Source organism: Pelobates fuscus, chromosome 6 (assembly GCF_036172605.1).
Source record: "Pelobates fuscus isolate aPelFus1 chromosome 6, aPelFus1.pri, whole genome shotgun sequence".
Taxonomy (NCBI): Eukaryota; Metazoa; Chordata; class Amphibia; order Anura; family Pelobatidae; genus Pelobates; species Pelobates fuscus.
The window spans coordinates 255425805-255446921 of record NC_086322.1 but is presented as its reverse complement, the minus strand read 5'-3'; the positions used below and the strand labels follow the sequence as shown (position 1 = coordinate 255446921).

General features: G+C 39.8%; 2 protein-coding genes across 2 annotated transcripts in view; both read right to left on the bottom strand.

Moving 5' to 3' along the window:
* The window catches only part of ST6GALNAC1 (ST6 N-acetylgalactosaminide alpha-2,6-sialyltransferase 1), a 168337-nt gene extending 158738 nt beyond the window's left edge, over nucleotides 1-9599 (bottom strand). The window contains exon 1 of the mRNA XM_063458981.1: nucleotides 9400-9599. Coding sequence (XP_063315051.1) covers nucleotides 9400-9515 — 116 coding nt within the window. The 5' untranslated portion in view covers nucleotides 9516-9599. The remainder of the gene's footprint in view (nucleotides 1-9399) is intronic.
* The window catches only part of JMJD6 (jumonji domain containing 6, arginine demethylase and lysine hydroxylase), a 363289-nt gene that overhangs the window by 172262 nt on the left and 169910 nt on the right, over nucleotides 1-21117 (bottom strand). The gene's annotated exons all lie outside the window — the stretch shown is intronic.

The following is a 21117-nucleotide window of genomic DNA, read 5'->3' as shown; positions in this document are numbered from 1 at the left end:
CCTTTTCCCTTTCCTTTACCTTTTCTTACCCTCTTTCTTCTTCTTTTCTTTTCTATTACAACTAGAGATGTCCCGAACTGTTCGCCGGGAACTGTTCACCGGCGAACATAGCTTGTTCGCGGTCGCCGCGGCGGGCAAACATATGCGATGTTCGGTCCGCCCCCTATTCGTCATGGAGGTGGGAGGGTCTGGGAAGGAGGGTCTGCTGTTGATTGGCTGGAATGTGTCTGCTGACTGTGAGGTACAGGGTCAAAGTTTACTCAATGATGACGAATAGGGGGCGGAACAAGCTATGTTCGCCGGCGAACAGTTCCCAGCGAACTGTTCGGGACATCTCTAATTATAAACCATTCTTTGGACTCCCCATAGTTTTACCAACTACAATGGCGGTCTAGGCCATCTCCCCATTAACTCTTCTCTTCCTATCAGAACTTTCCCCCAGATGTTCCTGAATGTCATAAAAGTGTCATTAACTTGATGTTCCATATATTCCATCTGGCAGGTATATTGTAACATATCTATCAAAGTTTTAAAATGTGCAACCTTTTCGCTCTTTCAGTTCTTGGCAATAAAAGTTTTCAATGTTAGAAAAAAAAAGATATTAACTTTTTTTCATGTAAACATATTGTGGTTGGGAAATTATTCAAGATCGCCACTTCCATTAAAAAAGGAATCTGATCCAGCATTCTCCAGATCGGAGTTATTTCCCTACATGACCACCGAATATGACTCAACGTTCCAATCTCTCCACATTGTCGTCAACAATTATTTCAGACCTTAAAATATGTATGAGATAAACGGATAGGAGTTAGATACCACCTTGTTAAAATTTTATAGGAAAGTTCCACATGGTTTGTTGAACGTGAAATATTAGCGGTAATACATACTAAGGAGATCCAATCTTCCTCATTAAATGACCTACCTATTAGACATGTGCAATTCGTTTCGGTCCGAATATGAATTCGGACATTCGAGTAGTTCCGAAGTTCCAAATTGCCTAAGTACTGATATACCCAGTGAAAGAAGAAGAATGTTACATTGTAAACAATTTTAAATAAAAAGTATACAAACATAGCCAGGGTTCAGCTGTAAGCATTTGCAACACTTACAACAATCAAGTAACATACATTCATATAAAATGTAAGTTACTTGGCCAGTCAATGTAATGACAGGAATGAATAAGTAGATAACTCCCTAATTCCCACGGTATTAGGGAGCTATCTACTAAAAGGCTGAAAGACCTAAATTGGTCTTTCAGACAAATTTACTAATAAGTAAATAAGTAAAGATTACTTAGTATTAGTAAAGTATGCCCCTACTCGCTATACTGTGAGTAGGGGCATGTCTATTAAACAGTGAGCCTGTGGCTGCTCACTGTAAAAAATAAAATAAAAAATAAGGCCCCCCCTACCTATTGCCCCCCAATTGCACTGATGCCTCTCGTCTGCTCTCTGTAACCTCCTCCTTTGGCCTTACGCAATGGTCCAATTTAGCAACCCATACAGCAGGAAACACTCTTAATCTTGCCTTCACCAACCTCTGTACTGCCCCTAATCTCCCCAATATTCCTTTTCCTCTATCTGACCACCATCTGCTGACTTTTGACATTGGCATACCTAAGACCCAATTGACACCACCGTCTGAACATCACTCTCACAGAAACCTCCAATGTCTTGACCATTAGTGGAGAGCATTTCTCCACTAATCTCCAAACTCTCCTTTTACCTATCTCAAACCTCACCTGTCCAAGTTCTGCAACCTCCTTCTACAATTCCACCCTCTCCTCTCAACTAGACATCATGGCACCTTGTACATTTAAATGCCGCAGGCCCCCCCAACAACAACCCTGGCACACCAAGCTCACTCGATACCTCCAAAAATGCTCCAGAACTGCTGAACACTGTTGGAGAAAGTCTCACTGTGCATCTGACTTTCTCCACTATAAATTTAAGCTGAGCTCATACAGCTTTGCTCTTTCCTCTGCAAAAGTTAATTACTTCAACCACACTCTCCCGCGAACCCAAATGACTATTTCACACATTTAACTCTCTTCTTCGCCCTGCTGTTCCTCCTCCACCTACTTACTTGACCACATCAGACTTTGCAACTCACTTCACTGACAAGATCTCTACAATCAGAGAAGATATCTCTCATCTTTCTTCTTCCCATTACAATACTTCCCCTATCTTCACTCCCTCTGCTGTTCTATGTTCATTCGCACCCGCTACATTGGAAGAGGTTTCTGCTCTGCTCCAGTTCTCCCGCCCCACCACCTGCTCCCTAGATCAAATTCCCTCTCATCTCATCCGTACTCTGTCTTCTTCTCTTTTTCCGCCTCTCACTAAAATTGTCAATCTCTCTCTCTCCTCTGGTATATTTCCATCGCCCTTCAAACATGCAACTGTAACCCCAATTCTAAAGAAGCCCAATCTTGACCCTAACTCCCCATCCAACTATCGTCCTATCTTGCTACTACCTTTTGCATCCAAGATCCTTGAAAGAATTGTGTATGCGAGATTGACATACTTCCTCGAGTCCAACTCTCTGCTAGACCCGCTTCAGTCTGGTTTCCGCGCTAAGCACTCTGTGGAAACGGCACTGACCAAAGTATCCAATGATCTACTCGCTGCAAAATCTCGTGGTCACTACTCTATCCTAATTCTCCTTGACCTGTCTGCGGCTTTTGACACTGTTGATCATCAACAGCTTCTTCTCATCCTCCGCAATATCGGTCTACAAGATATTGCTCTCTCCTGGTGCTCCTCCTACCTCTCCCAGCGCTCTTTCAGTGTTTCTTTCTCTGGCTCTGCTTCTTCTCCCCAACTCCTCTCTGTTGGTGTACCCCAAGGTTCAGTCCTTGGTCCCCTACTGTTCTCCATATATACTGCCTCCCTTAGTAAACTCATTAGCTCCTTTGGCTTCCAATATCATTTCTATGCAGATGACACGCAAATCTACCTGTCCTCTCCTGATCTCTCCACGTCCCTCTTGACTAGTGTCTCTGACTGCCTCTCTGCTGTTTCTAATTGGATGGCTGCCCACTTCCTTAAACTAAACTTGACCAAAACTGAAATTCTGGTCTTTCCTCCCTCAAGTGTTGTTACTCCTGTGTCTGTCTCCCTCCAAGTCAACGGTGCTACCATCAGCTCCACCACGCAGGCTCGCTGCCTAGGTGTTCTCTTTGACTCTGACCTCTCCTTCAAGCCTCATGTTCAATCTATTGCCAAATCCTGTCATTTCCATCTCAAAAACATCTCCGCCCCTATTTAACGCCAGATGCGACTAAGGTGTTGGTCCATTCCACTGTCCTTTCTCACCTTGACTACTGTAATCCGCTTCTCAGTGGTCTTACGTGCTCCCAACTTGTGCCGTTACAGTCCATAATGAATGAGGCTCATCTTCCTGTCCGCCCGCACCTCCCATGCCTCACCCTTCTGTCAGTCCCTACATTGGCTTCCTATAAAATATAGAGCTCAATTTAAAATTCTGGTTCTTGCTTTCAAATCTCTACATAATGCTGCTCCCATCTATCTATCCTCCCTTATACACAAGTATGTCCCGTCTAGGCCCTTACGATCTGCTGAAGACTTACGTCTATCTTCTGTCCGTACTCCCACCTCTGATGCTCGCCTTCAAGATTTCTCGAGGGCTGCACCGTTCCTGTGGAACTCGCTTCCCTCCTCCGTTAGATGCTCACCCAGTCTCCACTCCTTCAAAAAATCGTTAAAAACCCACTTCTTCACAAAAGCTTATCAATTAAACTGTTAATAGCTCCCAACTGATTCCTCTTCTGCAACTGTCACTAGTCTAATACTATCCTTACCTTTTTGTGTCATTTTACCCCACTCCCTCTAGCATGTAAGCTCATTGAGCAGGGCCCTCAATCCCTCTGTTCCTGTGTGTCCAACTTGTCTGGTTACAACTACATGTCTGTTCGTCCACCCATTGTAAAGCGCTGTGGAATTTGACGGCGCTCTATAAATATCATAATAATAATAATTATTATTATGATTAAGTAACCAATCAGAGAGTTATGAGTCAAATTACACAGTGTGGGAAAATTCCAAAGAACTTTCCAACGCTGTGTAAAATGACACAAAGCACTCTGATTGGTGGATTTCAAACCAACCAATCAGAGTGCTGTGACAGGTAAATGTAGCGACTTGCCTGTCAGTCTCTTCATTTACCTGTCAGAGCACTCTGATTGGATGGCTTAAACCCACCAATCAGAGTGCTCTGAGCCTAATTGCAGGGCGCGGCAAGGCTTTATAAGCCTTCACCCGCCCTGCAGAGCTCAGTCTGCGCGGAGCCCTACATGGGTGAAGATGGATTTTTTTTTTCTTGCGATATTCTTTTTTTTTTATAATTGCATCGGTTATTATGTTTTTTTTATTTGGTCTTTTTGGGGCTGAAAAAAGAATATTTTAGAAAGAAAACATTGAATCGTAAGTTTTTTTGTTTTTTTACAGGTACTTAGTTAAAGGTCCTCATTAGTTTTTAGGGTGAGGGTGGTAGGTAGGGGGATAATTTTTATTTGGGGGGAGGGGGTGACTAGGGGTTTGGGGACCCCTAGTCACCTGGGGGGCCATTTGTTTTAGGGCCCCCACCCACCGCTCAGGGGTGGGGGCCAGGGTGGAGGACATTAGGTCCCCCCCTTATTAGTATTTAGGGCCCCCACCCGCCGCTGAGGGGTGGGGGCCAGGGGGGATTACATTAGGTCCCCCTTATTAGTATTTATGGCCCCCACCCGCCGCTGAGGGGTGGGAGCCAGGGGGAGGACATAAGTTCCCCCCCTCTTATTCTAGTTTAGGGCCCCCACCCACCGCCCAGGGGTGGGGGCCAGGGAGAGGACAGTAGGTCCCCCCCTTATTCTTGTTTAGGGCCCCCACCCACCGCTCAGGTGTAGGGGCCAGGGGGGAGGACATTAGGTTCCCCCCTTATTAGTATTTAGGGCCCCCAACCACCGCTCAGGGGTGGGGGCCCGGGGGGAGGACAATGGGTCCCCCCCCATCATTTTACTTTAGGGCACCCACCCGTCGCTCAAGGGTGGGGGCCAGGAGGGCGCTATTTTTTTATTTTTTTTTTAAACAGTGAGCTAGACATGCACCTACTCGCGGTATAGCGAGTAGGGGCAAAATTTACTAATACTAAGTAATTTTTACTTAGTATTAGTAAATTTGGCTGAAAGACCAATTTAGGTCTTTCAGCCTTTTGGTAGATAACTCCCTAATACCGTGGGAATTAGGGAGTTATCTACCAAGCGGCTGCAAGAGAAGTCACCGAAATCGCCGAAGTCCCAAATTGCGAAAATCCCGAATTTCGGAATGCCGAACCGAACTGAAAATTTTCCCCATGCACATACCTGCTACATATCTTTTTTTTCCCAAACCTTTTCTGTATGTGGGATTTCCTTAATATGTAGCTGTAATTATATTATAATGACATTTAGACAGTGATTTCCTTCTTTTTGGATCTTGTTGTAATAATTTATTTAACTAATAACTTTCCTGGTAAGTTTTATCCTGCAATCCATGAACCAGTTTAGTAGCCCTTCTCTGAACTCTCTCTAAATTATCAATATCCTTCTGGAGATACGGTCTCCAGTACTGCATACAATACTCCAAGTGAGGTCTCACCAGTGTTCTGTACAATGGCATGAGCACTTCCCTCTTTCTACTGCTAATACCTCTCCCTATACAACCCAGCATTCTGTTAGCATTTCCTGCTGCTCTATTACATTGTCTGCCTACCTTTAAGTCATCAGAAATAATCACCCCTAAATCCCTTTCCTCAGATGTTGAGGTTAGGACTCTATCAAATAATCTGTACTCTGCCCTTGGGTCTTTACGTCCAAGATGCATTATCTTGCACTTATCCACATTAAATGTCAGTTGCCACAACTCTGACCATTTTTCTAGTTTACCTAAATCATTTGCCATTTGGCTTATCCCTCCTGGAACATCAACCCTGTTACATATCTTAGTATCATCAGAACTTCTGAAATATCACTAATAAAAATATTAAAGAGAATGGGTCCAAGTACAGATCCCTGAGGTACCCCACTGGTGACAAGCCAAAGCTTCAAATATATTCCATTGACTACAACCCTCTGTTGCCTGTCACTCAGCCACTGCCTTACCCATTCAACAATATTGGAATCCAAACTTAAAGATTGCAGTTTATTGATAAGCCTTCTATGTGCAACAGTGTCAAAAGTCTTACGGAAATCTAGGTAAGCAATGTCTACTGCACCACCCTGATCTATAATTTTAGTTACCCAATCACAAAAAATCAATAAGATTAGTTTGGCATGATCTCCCTGAAGTAAACCCATGTTGTCTATGATCTTGAAATCCATGTGTTTTTAGATGTTCAACAATCCTATCCTTTACCATGGTTTCCATCACTTTCCCCACTACTGAAGTAAGGCTTACTGGCCTATAGTTGCCCGACTCCGCCCTATTACCTTTCTTGTGAATGGGCACAACATTCGCTAACTTCCAATCTGCTGGGACTACTCCTGTTAACAATGATTGGTTAAATAAATCTGTTAATGGTTTTACTAGTACACCACTAAGCTCTTTTAAAAGCTTTGGGTGTATTCCATCAGGTCATATTGACTTATTTCTCTTTACTTTTGACAGTTAAAATAGAACCTCTTCCTCTGTAAACTCATATGTAATAAATGACTCATTTATATTTTTTCTTAACTGAGATCCCTTTCCTTCATTTTCATCTGTAAATACCGAACAAAAATATGAATTGAGGCAGTCAACTAGACCTTTATCCTCTTCTACATACATTCCTTCTTTTGTTTTTAATCTAACTAATCCTTGTTTTACTTTTCTTTTCTCATTTATGTATCTAAAAAAAAGTTTTGTCCCCCTTTTTTTACTGACTGTGCTATTTTCTCTTCTGTGTGTGATTTGGAAGCTCTTATAACTTGCTTAGCCTCTTTCTGCCTAATCTTATAGATCATTCTGTCTTCCTCACTTTGTTTTTTTTTTATAATTACTAAATGCTAACTTTTTGTTTTTAACTATTTTGGCCACATCTGCGGAGTACCACAGTGGTTTCTTGAATTTTTTGCTTTTACTGACAAGCCTAATGAAATTTTCTGTTGCCTTTAGTAGTGCAATGATGATCACTGGATCCTAAACTTTCACCTACAGTAAGATGTGATACCAAATCTCCATTTGTTAACACTAAATCTAGTATGGCCTCTTTACGAGTTGGCTCCTCAATGACTTGTTTTAGAGACAATCCCAGTAGGGAGTTTAGAATATGTGTGCTCCTGGCACAAGCAGCTATATTTGTTTTCCAATTCACATCAGGAAGATTAAAGTCACCCATGATGATAACTTTCCCCTTCATTGTCATTTTAGCTATTTCCTGAACTAGTAGATTATCTAACTCTTCAATTTTCCTGGGGGCCTATAAATCACACCTACACGAGTTACTGTGTGATTACCAAATTGTAACGTAACCCAAACGGACTCTATGTTCGCCTCACTAACTTTTATTAGGCTAGATTTTATGCTATCATTCACATACAGGGCCACCCCTCCCCCTTTTTGCCTTCCCTGTCTTTTCTATATAAAGGGTACACTGGTATTGCTATGTCCCAGTAATTTTTTTATTATATCATGTCTCAGTAACAGCGACTAAATGTACAGTTGCCACAAGTTCATGGATCTTATTCCCTAAACTGCGAACATTTGTAGACATGACTCTAAGCTTATAATTTTTAACACACTTGCTACAGGCACCTTCTGTCCTTGTTTTGGGGAACAATTGGATTGATGTTTTATCACCCTTTTGCGCCCCCCCCCCCCCTAGTTTAAATACATCCTAGCAAAACCTCTGAACTGCTCACTGAGAAAAAAAATTCCCTTTTGAGAAAGATGCAAACTATCTTTTTTGTACAGTTTATTTCCATTCCAAACAGAGCTACCATGAGAAATAAAGCCATATCCTTGCTCCCGGCACCATTCACCAAGCCACAAGTCAAAGTCCCTAATACGCCTGTCGTTCTGAGTGTTATGCACAGGCAGAACTTCAGAGAATGACAGTGTGGAAGCAACCTGCTGTATATCATTGGCAAAAAGGATTTTAACCCCTTCAGCCCAGCGGGAAGGGAGCCATGAGGGTGGGGGGGACCTAAGGACTACATGGTGCCAGGAAAACAAGTTTGTTTTCCTGGCACTATAGTGGTCTTTTAAGTTTAGGCGTTAACTTGTCATAGTAGGAAGAATTACAATTTTTATATTCTAAAGGGATTTACTTAATTAATGTTCATACTCCAGGCTCTTTTAAAGCAGTAAACGGTTTATTCACAATAAATTAAACATTTCCTTGTGATGAGTTGACAATTGAAATGCAGGTTGTGTACCAAAGTAGTCACTACCTAGCATTATACTAAGTGGTATTGTTTATTATTATTATTATTATTATTTTATTATTTATATAGCGCCAACAAATTCCGTAGCGCTGTACAATGGGTGGACTAACAGACACATAATTGAGATCAGACCACTGGACGTACAGGAACAGAGGGGGTTGAGGGCCCTGCTCAATGAGCTTACATGCTAGAGGGAGTGGGGTATAGTGACACAAACGGGTTAAAGTAGGGGAATTAAATAGTTTGTTAGAGAAGGGTTTATTGAGTGCTTGGTAGGTCATTTTTGACAGTTGCAGGGAAGGAGTCAAGGGGTGGGGGATGAGAAGCCTGCTGACAGTTTAATTGATACGCTTTAACGAAGAAGTGAGTTTTCAAAGATTTTTTGAAGGAGTGGAGGCTGGGTGAAAGTCTGATTGAGGAGGGAAGTGAGTTCCACAGAATAGGTGCAGCCCTAGAGAAGTCTTGAAGGCGAGCGTCAGAGGTGGGGATCCGGGCAGAGGATAGGCGTAGGTCTTGGGATGAGCGCAGGGGTCTCGACGGAACATACTTGTGTATGAGGATATGTTTATCCTTTTGATATCCAAACACAAAATTAATTTGTGATGTCAGATGAAAAAATAGTGAGAATTACACTTTATTTGACAATTACAAAGGCAAAATCAACAACAAAAATATCTAGACAGTTAGATATGTAATGACAAACAAAGAAATTCTAAAATATCAGGTTGCTCATACGTTTGCTTTTCTTAAAATATTTATTGGGCTGTTATATTACCTCAGATACATGTCAGTGAATGGTAACGGTTAAATTAAAATGTTTAGCAGAATTTATTTTTAACTGCCACTTAGAATGAGTTTTTGGCACGCAATCTAAATATTCAAAGAGAGAGGAAAAACAAATGATAAAAAATGACCCCAAACTTTGCTGCAGATTTGGAGAATCACCATTAAGAAAATGAATAGCGATTAGACCACCAAAATCAAAATGGATGACTTACCCTTTGGGCTTCCATCGGTTTCTTTCCTTGTCATGTAAAATAATGGTCAGAAAGGTGATTATAGTAGCACCTAAGATTGTGAGGCAAAGGAACGTTTTAAAACGAAAAAATTTCATTGTTCAAAATGAAGGAGAATTGATAATCTTGTGATAAAGGGTGAAGTTCAATGTCTTCTTTCGTCTCTTAAATGACAGCACCTTTACAGGACCTTCTTGTAAAATGACCTGTAATTACTCTTCAGCTCTCTTTCACAGTGAGATTACCCGTGGAAAAATCAAGCTAAAGCTACTTGCTGTTTGTACTTCGCATACACCCAAAAATTAAACAAAGCTTTTTGTTTTCTTTTCTGTTGAGAGAAAAAGAGTGTTGAAAAATGTATTTTCCTGCATGAATTTGAAAGTTAGTTTAACTAGTTAGAGGCCAGAATAAAAAAATAAAAAAATAAAAATCCTGTTCATCAACTGCAATTTTTATCTATTTATTATTATTTTTTTATTATTCCTTTATTTTATTGGCACCCAGACCACTTCAACTCACTGAAGTGGTCTGATTGCTGTGTCTCTGCCCCCCCTTAGTCCTGCAATGTAAATCATTGCAGCTTTTGAGAAACTGCAATAATTACATTGCAGGACTAAGACTGCCACTAGAGGCACTGATTGACAGCCATTAGAGGCACTTCCTGGCAGTTAAGGGACTTTTGGTCTGACATCCAGCGTCGGTAAAATCATTGACACAATGCGTTCCTATGGTAAAGGCCTAATGTGTTCACAGCGCTGTGCATTAGCACCCGTCGGATGACATTGGAGGAGGCAAAGTGCCATCCCAGGGCCAAGGGAGATCTGTGCAGGAAGGGTTTTTAACACAGGGTCACAGGGAACTATAGTGTAAGGAATACAGAAGATTTGTAGGACACCTTATTAGCCAAAGAAGTTTCCACAAATTGACTTGAGGGTGAGGCTGAAACCAATGTTTCAGTCTTTTCCTTCCATTTCCTGCTGCAGTAAATGTAATGGAATACTTAAAGCACTAAAACCACTACAGTGTGTTTTAGGAGTTATGGTGCCAGAAATGCCCAGGCTCCCCCAATTGTATGTAGTCAAACCATTTTAGGACAGTTGAATTCCTAACATGAGCTCTCTCAGGTGTGTTCCATGCCTTCAGCTGAGGTACAGGAAATCCAGAAGCTCTTGCCTGAGTGTTCAGTGTTTTGCCACCTTTCATAGGGAATCAAGTACCAGTCATATTAATTTCCATCAATAATTATTTACACATGACATCACAGGACGTAACATCACAGGCCTTCTAACAGTACTAGTTTCAGTACGACAGTCCCTAATTTAGAATAATGTCCCACAATCCTGTAGCAATATCTGTTCCTCGCATTGCTGCACAATCCCCGAAGTGACATTATTATGATCCTTAGCACTTTTCCTGGGTCTCTATTTATAGGCTGAAATTAGACGTTTTTGATGATGTGTACTTATTGGCAAACACTTATGACATCACTATATCCAATATCTAATCACAACCCATTATAGGACATAAATACTTCCTGGCTATCCTTGTTTCCTTGTCCTACCACGGTTTTTGTTACCGCAAAATGTGTTTATACTGCGTATTAGTTTCAGTGTTTCTGACATCGTTTTGTTTTACCATTCTTGCTCTCTCTTATCCTGACCTTGGCTCGACTATCAATTTTGTTTCTCTGTTAATCTAGACAAGGTCTCAACAAATTCTGGCTCTTTGTCAGACTGTTCAATGCACATGAAGTAACATGCAGTGGCGGAACTACAGGAGTCACTGAGCTCATTTACATATATATATATATATAATGTTGGAAGGCCATTTGGCCTGAATTTGTGGGAGGAGTTATGACCCCTATTTAAACTCCGTTCCCCCTACTTACCTTTGTCGTGCAAGCTGTTTGTCTTCTTCATAGCAACCAGCACTTCCAGTCAGTTGTTCCCACCAACAAATCCAGTCTCCAGCAAGCAGTCTGTCGCCAGCAGCTCTCCTGCCTCCGACCTCCATGCCTGCTAACCGGCTCCTATCCGACATCTATACCCGCTTCCCGGCTTCTGGTCATGAGACCAGCACGTCCAAGTAAGCATAGCATGGGAAATAGCATTCGGCTATTTCCCACGTTCAGGCCTAAAAACGCGGGGATAGGCTCCCTTCATTATACTTACCCATTCGTGCACATTCTCTGTTCGTGAACTTCTGCGTTCATGAGGCTAACAGCCGACCGCAGAGTATACACTCCTTCATTTGTATTTTCATATAAACTAACTGCCGACCGCACTAAACAAACTTACGTTCGTCTATTTCATTCGTACGTTCGTTCAGCCGACCGCAATATAATTTTTTTTATATTTTGGCTTTTGTTTAGCCTTTCGTATTCTCCATTTAACCGACCACAGGAGTTCTTTTCTGTTTACAGTCCTCTCGTTCGTTCGTTTAGCCGAACGCAGGAGGCTTCAGCGATTAAATTCACAATCTGCTATAAATGTACCTAGTTATGCCATTCACTTAAACAAAAGCACTCACCCTATTCACATTATCTTATCCTATATTAATTTATGTGTTTTATTATATGGCTCTTAAGTCACCACCGGTTTAAATAATAATTTAAATTCTAATAATAATTTAAATAATTTAAATTAAATAATAATAATTCTGTCTTGCACTAATTCCCGTCTATGGCCACATAATTATGGGACACCAATTTTTCACAGGGTAATCTTCTTAAAGGCACAGTTTGGCCACAATCACTTAATAAGTTACTGTGGCAAATCCAGCCACTGTACATTGTATTTTATGTATATATAATGTTATGCATATGTGTATACACCTTTAAGAACCAAGCGTATGTATTCTGTGTAACATGGTTCAAGGAAATCCTAGCGTTCATGTGCTGCCGGCATACGAAAACCGCCAGCATTCATGTAATCGTTTCACGAACGGTGAATTTCAACACCATTCGTGAAACGACCAAACTACCGAATGGAGACCACACACAGGAGGTCGTGTGGCACCCATTAAGGATTGCAACATTGTTGCAATCAGGCAATTAAGAGGATTCAGGGTGGCCATCGTTCGGCTACCGACCACGCGGCAGTCGGACATCTTGGATCCTTTGTTAAGCCCAGCGGTATTTGGTCGTCGAGCGCCTAGAACTAAAATCGGCTACTCGACGGCACGAATACCGCTGGACTTCCAAGCCGTTCGGGAGCCCCGGTCCTTCGGTAATGTGGTTCTATAGAGTCATTCGGTAGTTTGGAGGTAACTTAGAAATAATGTGTATTTCGTACGACATTCGGTTATTTAAGCTGGGATCTGAGCGGCACTTTCACAAAACGTGCGCTCAGACCCCAGCTACCTACCGAACGTCCATTCGTTTAAATCAGACAAATATTGTATGAGTTATGGATTTTTGTGTGAAATATTGGTTCTGCTGCACGAGGGGATAATCCACTTAACTGTATATTCTGGTGGGAGTGTCCCTCTCGTGCAGCAGTGTATTATGGGAGAAATGTCCAGGTTGCTAAGTTCCCCATGTAGTCCCCTACTGTACAACCCCTGCAATGTCAGTAGGGAAACTCCTTGCATGGGGAATTGCATAAATACTGTGACCTGTGAATAAAGCACTCACCTATGTTTCGTCTAGTTCTTGGGAGGGAAGGATTCTATTACGCTACCTGGAATATTGTATGCTGTACCTGCCTATGCTACCTGTGTTCCTGTCTACCAGCGGAGATCTGTGGATTATACTGCCTCTCCGCTTAAGTTACAATATGCAAAATACACCGCCAGGCACCATTATTTAACCCACTGGAACTTAGTCTATTATTGTACAGTCTCTTCCCTTTCCCTAAGGAATTAGTCTTCTACGCAACTAAGGTCGCTCCGCTCACTACATCTTTTCTTAATTTTGCATGTCATAGGTTAAGCTCTTACGGTCCTTTTTCACCAGGCTCACTACAGACCATTAGCACGATTTCAAAACCTCTGTTCCCCATAGATATCAATGATGTCTTTAATGAATTAGAAGAATTTAATACAGATGAACCATTAATTATCTTCGATAACTTACCTGAATTACTTAAAGAACTAGAATTTTCACTAACAAAAGAAATGAAATTAAGGTGGGAAATAGCAACGCTAACCAAATATATAGAAGAGAAAATAACTCCGAGAGGCCTGAGATTTTTTAAAATGCCTACATCAGATACTGAAAATAAAAATTTTAGGGAGGAATGGTATAACCATCTAGAATTTTGCTCTTTTGGATTAATGAAAAGTCTCATAAAAGTCAAAAGTGAAAAATTATCTATAATAGATAAAAAAAATAAATGCACTAAGAGAACAATTGATCCCTTTTGGTGATACTGAAGAGTTTTACAACTCATCACAAAAAATTAAAAAAAATGTAGAAAAAATTGAAATGGACATAAAAAGGATAAAAATTCAAAAATATAATCGAGACAAACACGACTATGCACAAAAACAAGTCCGCACATACAACACAAAAAAATCCAACACACAAAATCAATGGAAAAATGGGGGAACGCACCACAACCCTTACACACAAAAAAGCTACCGATTTAGATCCAAAAGACTACAGAGTCAAGAAACACATGAAAGGAAACACTTTTATCACAATCGTCACAGATCACCAATTAAATCTCCCGTAAGATTTAACACTAGAAATGATAATTTCACACCAATCAACACCAATCACCACCAGAACACTCATTTTCACAATAAACCTTTTGAAAAATCAAACACACACTACCTAGAAAAAAGAGAAGTTAAACCTAAATACACCACACATCGAGATGTTCCTATATCACCTCTGATTGTGAGACCCAAGACACACAGATATACCTATATACGAGACTCCCCCAAACAGAAACAAACAAATAGCAAGTACTCCTGGGAGAACCCAAAAAAGTCATACAAAAGACAAGATGATACAAAACCATTATCACCACATGATCCAATCAAAAACAATAGATATCATGCCTTATCTTTCTGCGAACAGTTCGATGAAACTTCTTTTTTAGAAATCCCTTCCAACAGAGAGAGACAAACCCATCGTCTGAACATCACACCAATAAAAAGCCGCAAGAGAGAATTAGAGGAAGGAGATCAGGGAGAAGACAGCAAAAAAGGAAGGCTAGAAAGCTTTTAGATCAGAAATCACAGAACACACCTACAGGCATTTTTAATTTATCTGACAAAATTTTAAACACTACTGAGATAAACATTTTAAAACGTGGTCTTAAGTTTGCTCCAACCAAGTCATACAATTCGTTCCTTGCATATATAGATATAAACAAATTTGTAAGGAACGCCACTTTAAAACGTTTTTATACTATTAAAGATAACTCGGACACCAATTTAGGTGCCAATACAAGTAACACCAACACAAAAGAATATAGAAACAGCGAACTTAAAATTAAATCCACTTTTTATCCTGCATATTTTAAATCAAGTGCTTTAGATATATTTGAAAAGAAAGTATGTAAGGACTTAAAAACATTAGACACGAAAAAAATCAATAACAGACCAAATATGAACAACAAGGAAATGAAAATACTCAAAGATCTATATAAAGATACCACCATAGTGATTAAACCCGCCGATAAAGGCGGGGGTTTGGTTATCCAATCCAAAGAAAAATATGAAAAAGAAGCTCTGAGGCAACTAAACGACTGTGACACATATGTCAAACTACATAAAGATCCAATAGCAGACATTAAATTTGAATTCAAGGTATATTTGGATAAAGGTAAAGACATAGGAATTTTAAGTGTAAAAGAATATAATTATATAAATATAAAATTCCCAAAAACCCCAGTAATATACTTTCTCCCTAAGATCCATAAGAATCTGAGTAACCCCCCCCCCCCCCCGGACGACCTATTGTGTCAGGTATTGGATCTCTTCTTTCAAACTTATCAGAATATTTTGATATAATGTTGCAACCATTTGTCAGACAAACAAAATCATATTTAAAAGATACGATAGACCTTTTAAAAAAACTGGAAACTATCGTCTGGAAGGAAAATTATATACTTATCACTTGTGATGTACAGTCATTATATACGATCATCAAACACGACAAGGGATGCAAAGCCATTCGATCCATTTTAGAACGAGATAACTCAATACCTCAAGAACAAATTCATTTTATAATTGAAAGCATAGATCTAATTTTAAAACATAATTATTTTGGGTTTAAAGATAGTTTTTATTTACAAAAGACCGGCACAGCTATGGGTACCAGGTTCGCACCCAGCTATGCCAACTTATATATGGCAGAATGGGAAGACCAGTCTGTCTGGAGAGGGCATGGCTGGGTGGAGAACCTGGTATCCTATTCTCGGTACATAGACGACCTCCTGTTTGTTTGGAGTGGGTCTATGAGCACTGCTAAGGATTTTATCTCTTTTTTAAACAATAATGAAGAGGGTATTGTTTTAACTGCGGATTTTAGCAACACTATGGTGACTTATTTGGATCTAAATATTTATGTTGAAAACAATAAGATACAAACAAAAACACACTTTAAAGATGTTAACGTAAACAACTATATAAGTACAGATAGTTGCCATAACAAAATATGGCTAGAAAGCATACCGAAAAGTCAAATCATGCGTCTTAAAAGAAATTGCTCTGATACATCCATGTTTTTAAAACAAGCCAACACAATAAAAGAAAGCTTCATACAAAAAGGGTATAATGCTAATAAGATTGAGTCAACAATAAATGAGACAGCTATCATAAATAGGAACCAGCTTATACATAAAACAAAAAAGGCCCAAGTGAATCAAAGTAATCCAGACTTTACTTTACCAATTGTCTTGGATTACAATAATAAGAATAAACAATTGAAGAAAATTCTAACAAAGCACTGGCACCTATTGAAAGAAGATGATATTTTAAAAAAAATAATTCCTGATAAACCCAAAATAATTTTCAGAGGGGCACCAAATCTTAAGATGCATCTAACGAAAAATTTTACCAAGACTAGCCCAAATAAAATCAATCATTTTATGGATAAAAGGGGTTTTTATAAAATATATAATATCAAAGAAGTTATTACGTGCAATAGTAAAAATTTAATATATCTATTAGAGTGCCCATGCGGCCTCCAGTATGTAGGCAGGACTATAAGATCACTCAAAACCAGGATAGCTGAGCATTGCAGGAATGTGGAAAAGGGTTTAAAAAACCATTCAATACCAGCCCATTTCTGTATGCACAACAATGATCCAAAATACCTTTCTTTTATTGGGATTGCAATAGTTAAGAACCATTAGAGAGGAGGAGATGTTGTTAAAAAGATCGGTCAAACAGAGATGCAGTGGGTATACCAGTTAGATACCCTACACCCTAATGGGTTAAACGCTGACTTTGATCTATACAACTTCCTATAAATCCTCCTACATTGTTTTAATTCTTTTTACACTTTTTCTTCCATATATATTATTCTAACCATTATTTTTTTGATTATTTTTGTCTTTTAACAGATTCTATATAGGTTTTTAATATTTCTTAGCTTATTTTTTTTTTTTTATGTGTTTATATACTTATCTCTTTTATTATTGCAATCCTAAGTTCTGTTCACATATGTACTCTTTTTTAATTACCACTGTTTTTTAAAACTTCATACCCCCCTGCTTTCAGTAAGCATATATAAGAAACTGGATGTTTGTTTCACATTAATACTTTATTGTGTATATATATATTATTTTGGATCATTTTTGTATTATATTTTATCAACATATTTGTAATATGGAGGCTAAATAAGTGCCATCAATGACTAATACTGTTTCCCATATTTTTTATATTCTATGCCCTCAACCAAGATGGCCGCCGCAGTACTACTACTAGTATGGAGAGATAAGATATGCCCACTCTCCATACTTTCTGTCTTGCAAAGCTGGCCCCTAATGAGCGCTTTTGGAACGCAACGCACGCCGAATCATGGGCGTTACGTGCGTTTCAGCGCAACAGTATCAGCTAATGCCGGTCTTCAGCTATACGCGAGCACCGCGTCATTTCCGGCACGACGCGAGTGCCGCGTCACTGTCACCGGTGCGCTGTATGCGTTCCACCGGCACCCGGAACTAGGAAGAAGAAACACACCGGACGAAAATCTACTAATCTACCACCATATAAAAACGGATCTGAGAGGAGGTTGCACCACACTTCTGAAGAAGCCCTGTGAGGCGAAACGCGTTAAGTGGGACATTAACTTTTTATACCTTTTATGGTTTTTGTTTATATTGTATTAATATTAAAGTATACTTTTAAAGTTACTTTTTATATTCATTCTTTTACCTCCTGGATCCGGTATATCCTTGGTGGGGATTATACCACCTAAACTGACCATACTAGAGCAGGTTACATGCTCTAGCAATTGTAAGTACAATACTATCCATTATTTACACCATTATTGGGACTTACTTCACCATTGGCTGCTATTTTTCCTTTTTTCTGCATATACCACGCATATTGCACTTTGGAAGCACCTGCATATACTACAACAACATATCCCAAGACGGGGATTGTACCGTCCAAGCGCTGCACAGCTGAGCTCTGTTATAGCTCATATAAATGTGAGTGGATTATATATAGCTGTACTCACCACCATAACAATATTTTTTATCACTGTATTGCACTATTGTGTTTTATTCTCTGTTTTTATTCTGAGGTTCGGTTCCTTCCGGATATATTTGAGATCATATGTATGTATTTTTTGCACATATAATATACTAGGCGCGGGATACACCTTTCCTTTTTCTGTTCCTTAAAAAACATAGAATGTGACGGCAGATAAGAATCGTTCAACCCATCTAGTCTGCCCAATTTTCTAAAATACTTTCATTAGTTTCTTATATCTAAGATAGCCTTATGTCTATCCCACGCATGCTTAAACTCCTTCACTGTATTAACCTCTACCACTTCAGCTGGAAGGCTATTCCATGCATCCACTACCCTCTCAGTAAAGTAATACTTCCTGATATTATTTTTAAATCTTTGTCCCTCTAATTTAAGACTATGTCCTCTTGTTGTGGTAGTTTTTCTTCTTTTAAATATTGTCTCCTCCTTTACTGTGTTGATTCCCTTTATGTATTTAAATGTTTCTGTAACGGCACCCCCAGGCATAAAAGGGGGTTAAAAGCCGTTTAGTAGATCTTCTCTTCCAGAGACACAGGCACAGCTACTGTAGACACCAATCCACCGAACCGTAGAAGCATATGAATGCCGTAAACAGCTGAACCGGAACCATACGAATGCTGTAAACAGCCGAATAGGAAAAACCATACAAATAGGTTTACACTCCTAGCAGTAAAACTGGAACAGCATACAGTAAATCCCCCCAGAACGAGACAAAGCTCCGTGTTGAGGGTCAAGCAGTGACCAGACAGAGCTGTGGGTTTATTGTTCTTATTTACACATTAGAACCACCCACAGGGTTTAGGAAAACAACCAATAAACACGTACAATACACTCAGACACTCCCACACAAAATCCTCCCCTCTGCCTGTGATACAATTACCTTACACAATGGGTAATGTAATTATCACAAGCAGAGAAATACAGTTTTTCCACATTATTCATAACTTTAAAAGTATGCATCACATTCACATAAAACTTACATTTTCAGAATCAGCCACATTGGTCCATTGGTTCAAAAGATAGATTGAAGTCCTTTGTGACCAAAGGAAGCATGGCTTTTTGCCCAAAACCAGTTCCACAGACTCTAATATCCTGGAGATAATTGGGAAGTAATCCAATTATCTCCAAGGACAGAGGCAAAACTCCATTAAGCACATGGCAGTAAAAAGACAGTAAAATACATAAAAATATATAACTGCAGCCATTGCATAAAACAGGTACATTCAACATATCCCCAGATAGCTTAGATCTGAGCGTACATTATTACTGAATGGCGCTCAGATCTCATACATACAGTTCAATTGCCATGGAGCCAAAGTCTTTCACATAGTCTTTCATTATACGAATGGGCTCCATGGCATAGCTATCTGGGGTATCACTATTCAAATAGGGCAAGTACCAAAGGACCCGGTTTTCATGTCTTTGCAGGGGAAAATCAAGCTTTTTAACATGGGGCCATAGTCCAGAGGCAACAGGCGGGGCAACCAGGCTTCTCCAATGCAATGTGGCGAGATTGGTCTTGTCACAGTTTCTATCATATCCCCCCTGTCTCGTCTTTCCTCCAAGCTATACATGTTAAGATCCTTTAACCTTTCCTTGTAAGTTGTATCCTGCAATCCATGAACCAGTTTAGTAGCCCTTCTCTGAACTCTCTCTAAAGTATCAATATCCTTCTGAAGATACGGTCTCCAGTACTGCGTACAATACTCCAAGTGAGGTCTCACCAGTGTTCTGTACAATGGCATGAGCACTTCCCTCTTTCTACTGCTAATACCTCTCCCTATACAACCAAGCATTCTGCTAGCATTTCCTGCTGCTCTATTACATTGTCTGCCTACCTTTAAGTCATCAGAAATAATCACCCCTAAATCCCTTTCCTCAGATGTTAAGATTAGGACCCTATCAAATATTCTGTACTCTGCCCTTGGGTTTTTACGTCCAAGATGCATTATCTTGCACTTATCCACATTAAATGTCAGTTGCCACAACTCTGACCATTTTTCTAGTTTACCTAAATCATTTGCCATTTGGCTTATCCCTCCTGGGACATCAACCCTGTTACATATCTTAGTATCATCAGCAAAAAGACATACCTTACCATCAAGACCTTCTGCAATATCACTAATAGAAATATTAAAGAGAATGGGTCCAAGTACAGATCCCTGAGGTACCCCACTGGTGACAAGCCCAAGCTTCGAATATACTCCATTGACTACAACCCTCTGTTTAAATATAGAATATAACACAAAAAACAGCTATCTCTTGCGGAGATAGTGAGTGATACTCTAAAGTGCCTGAACAGAAGAAGCAGCTCAACACAAAAAGTGGAATACCCTAATCCACAGTAAAGTGCAAATATTCAAAAAATAGAGGTATAGGCTATATACCAACAGCTGGAGCGCTATAATTAGGTGTAAATGGTCAGAAGACTTTTGTTACCGAAAAGAAAATGGTTTGGTAATGATACAGTCTGTTCTTTTTTTGGGGCCTATTTTGGGTGTTATGTTCGTGGTGCCTTTCTAGCCTCCAGGAACCTCATGTGGGGAATGCTATCCCAACAAAATTAGCATACTGCCAATAAACCTTAGAGCCGGGAATTCAAGGCTCTGCTTAAGGTGAGCACAACCATTATCACCAATATTATATCCATCTTCCATACAGTACTACACATCTAGTTTATTTCTTTTTTGCTCTATATCCCCGGAGGAATACCGTTTAGGACAAAGGGGTGTGCTGCTGACTTAAAAGCAAAAAGGAGTCACTTACGGAGCCAATACCATATAGGCTCCAGCCCATGTGAGTGGTTCTAGCCATTTGTTACTATCACTCACCTTTATTCTGTAAACCATCTGCACTATATTTTCTTTTTGCTGTTTATTTTTGTATGTACATTCGGATATATATTTTCAAGATAGTCACTGCATTGGAGGGGTGAGTGTACCCCGCTTACCATTTATACCTATTATAGCGCTACACATGTTGGTATATAGTCTATACCTCTCTTTTTTGAATACAACCCTCTAT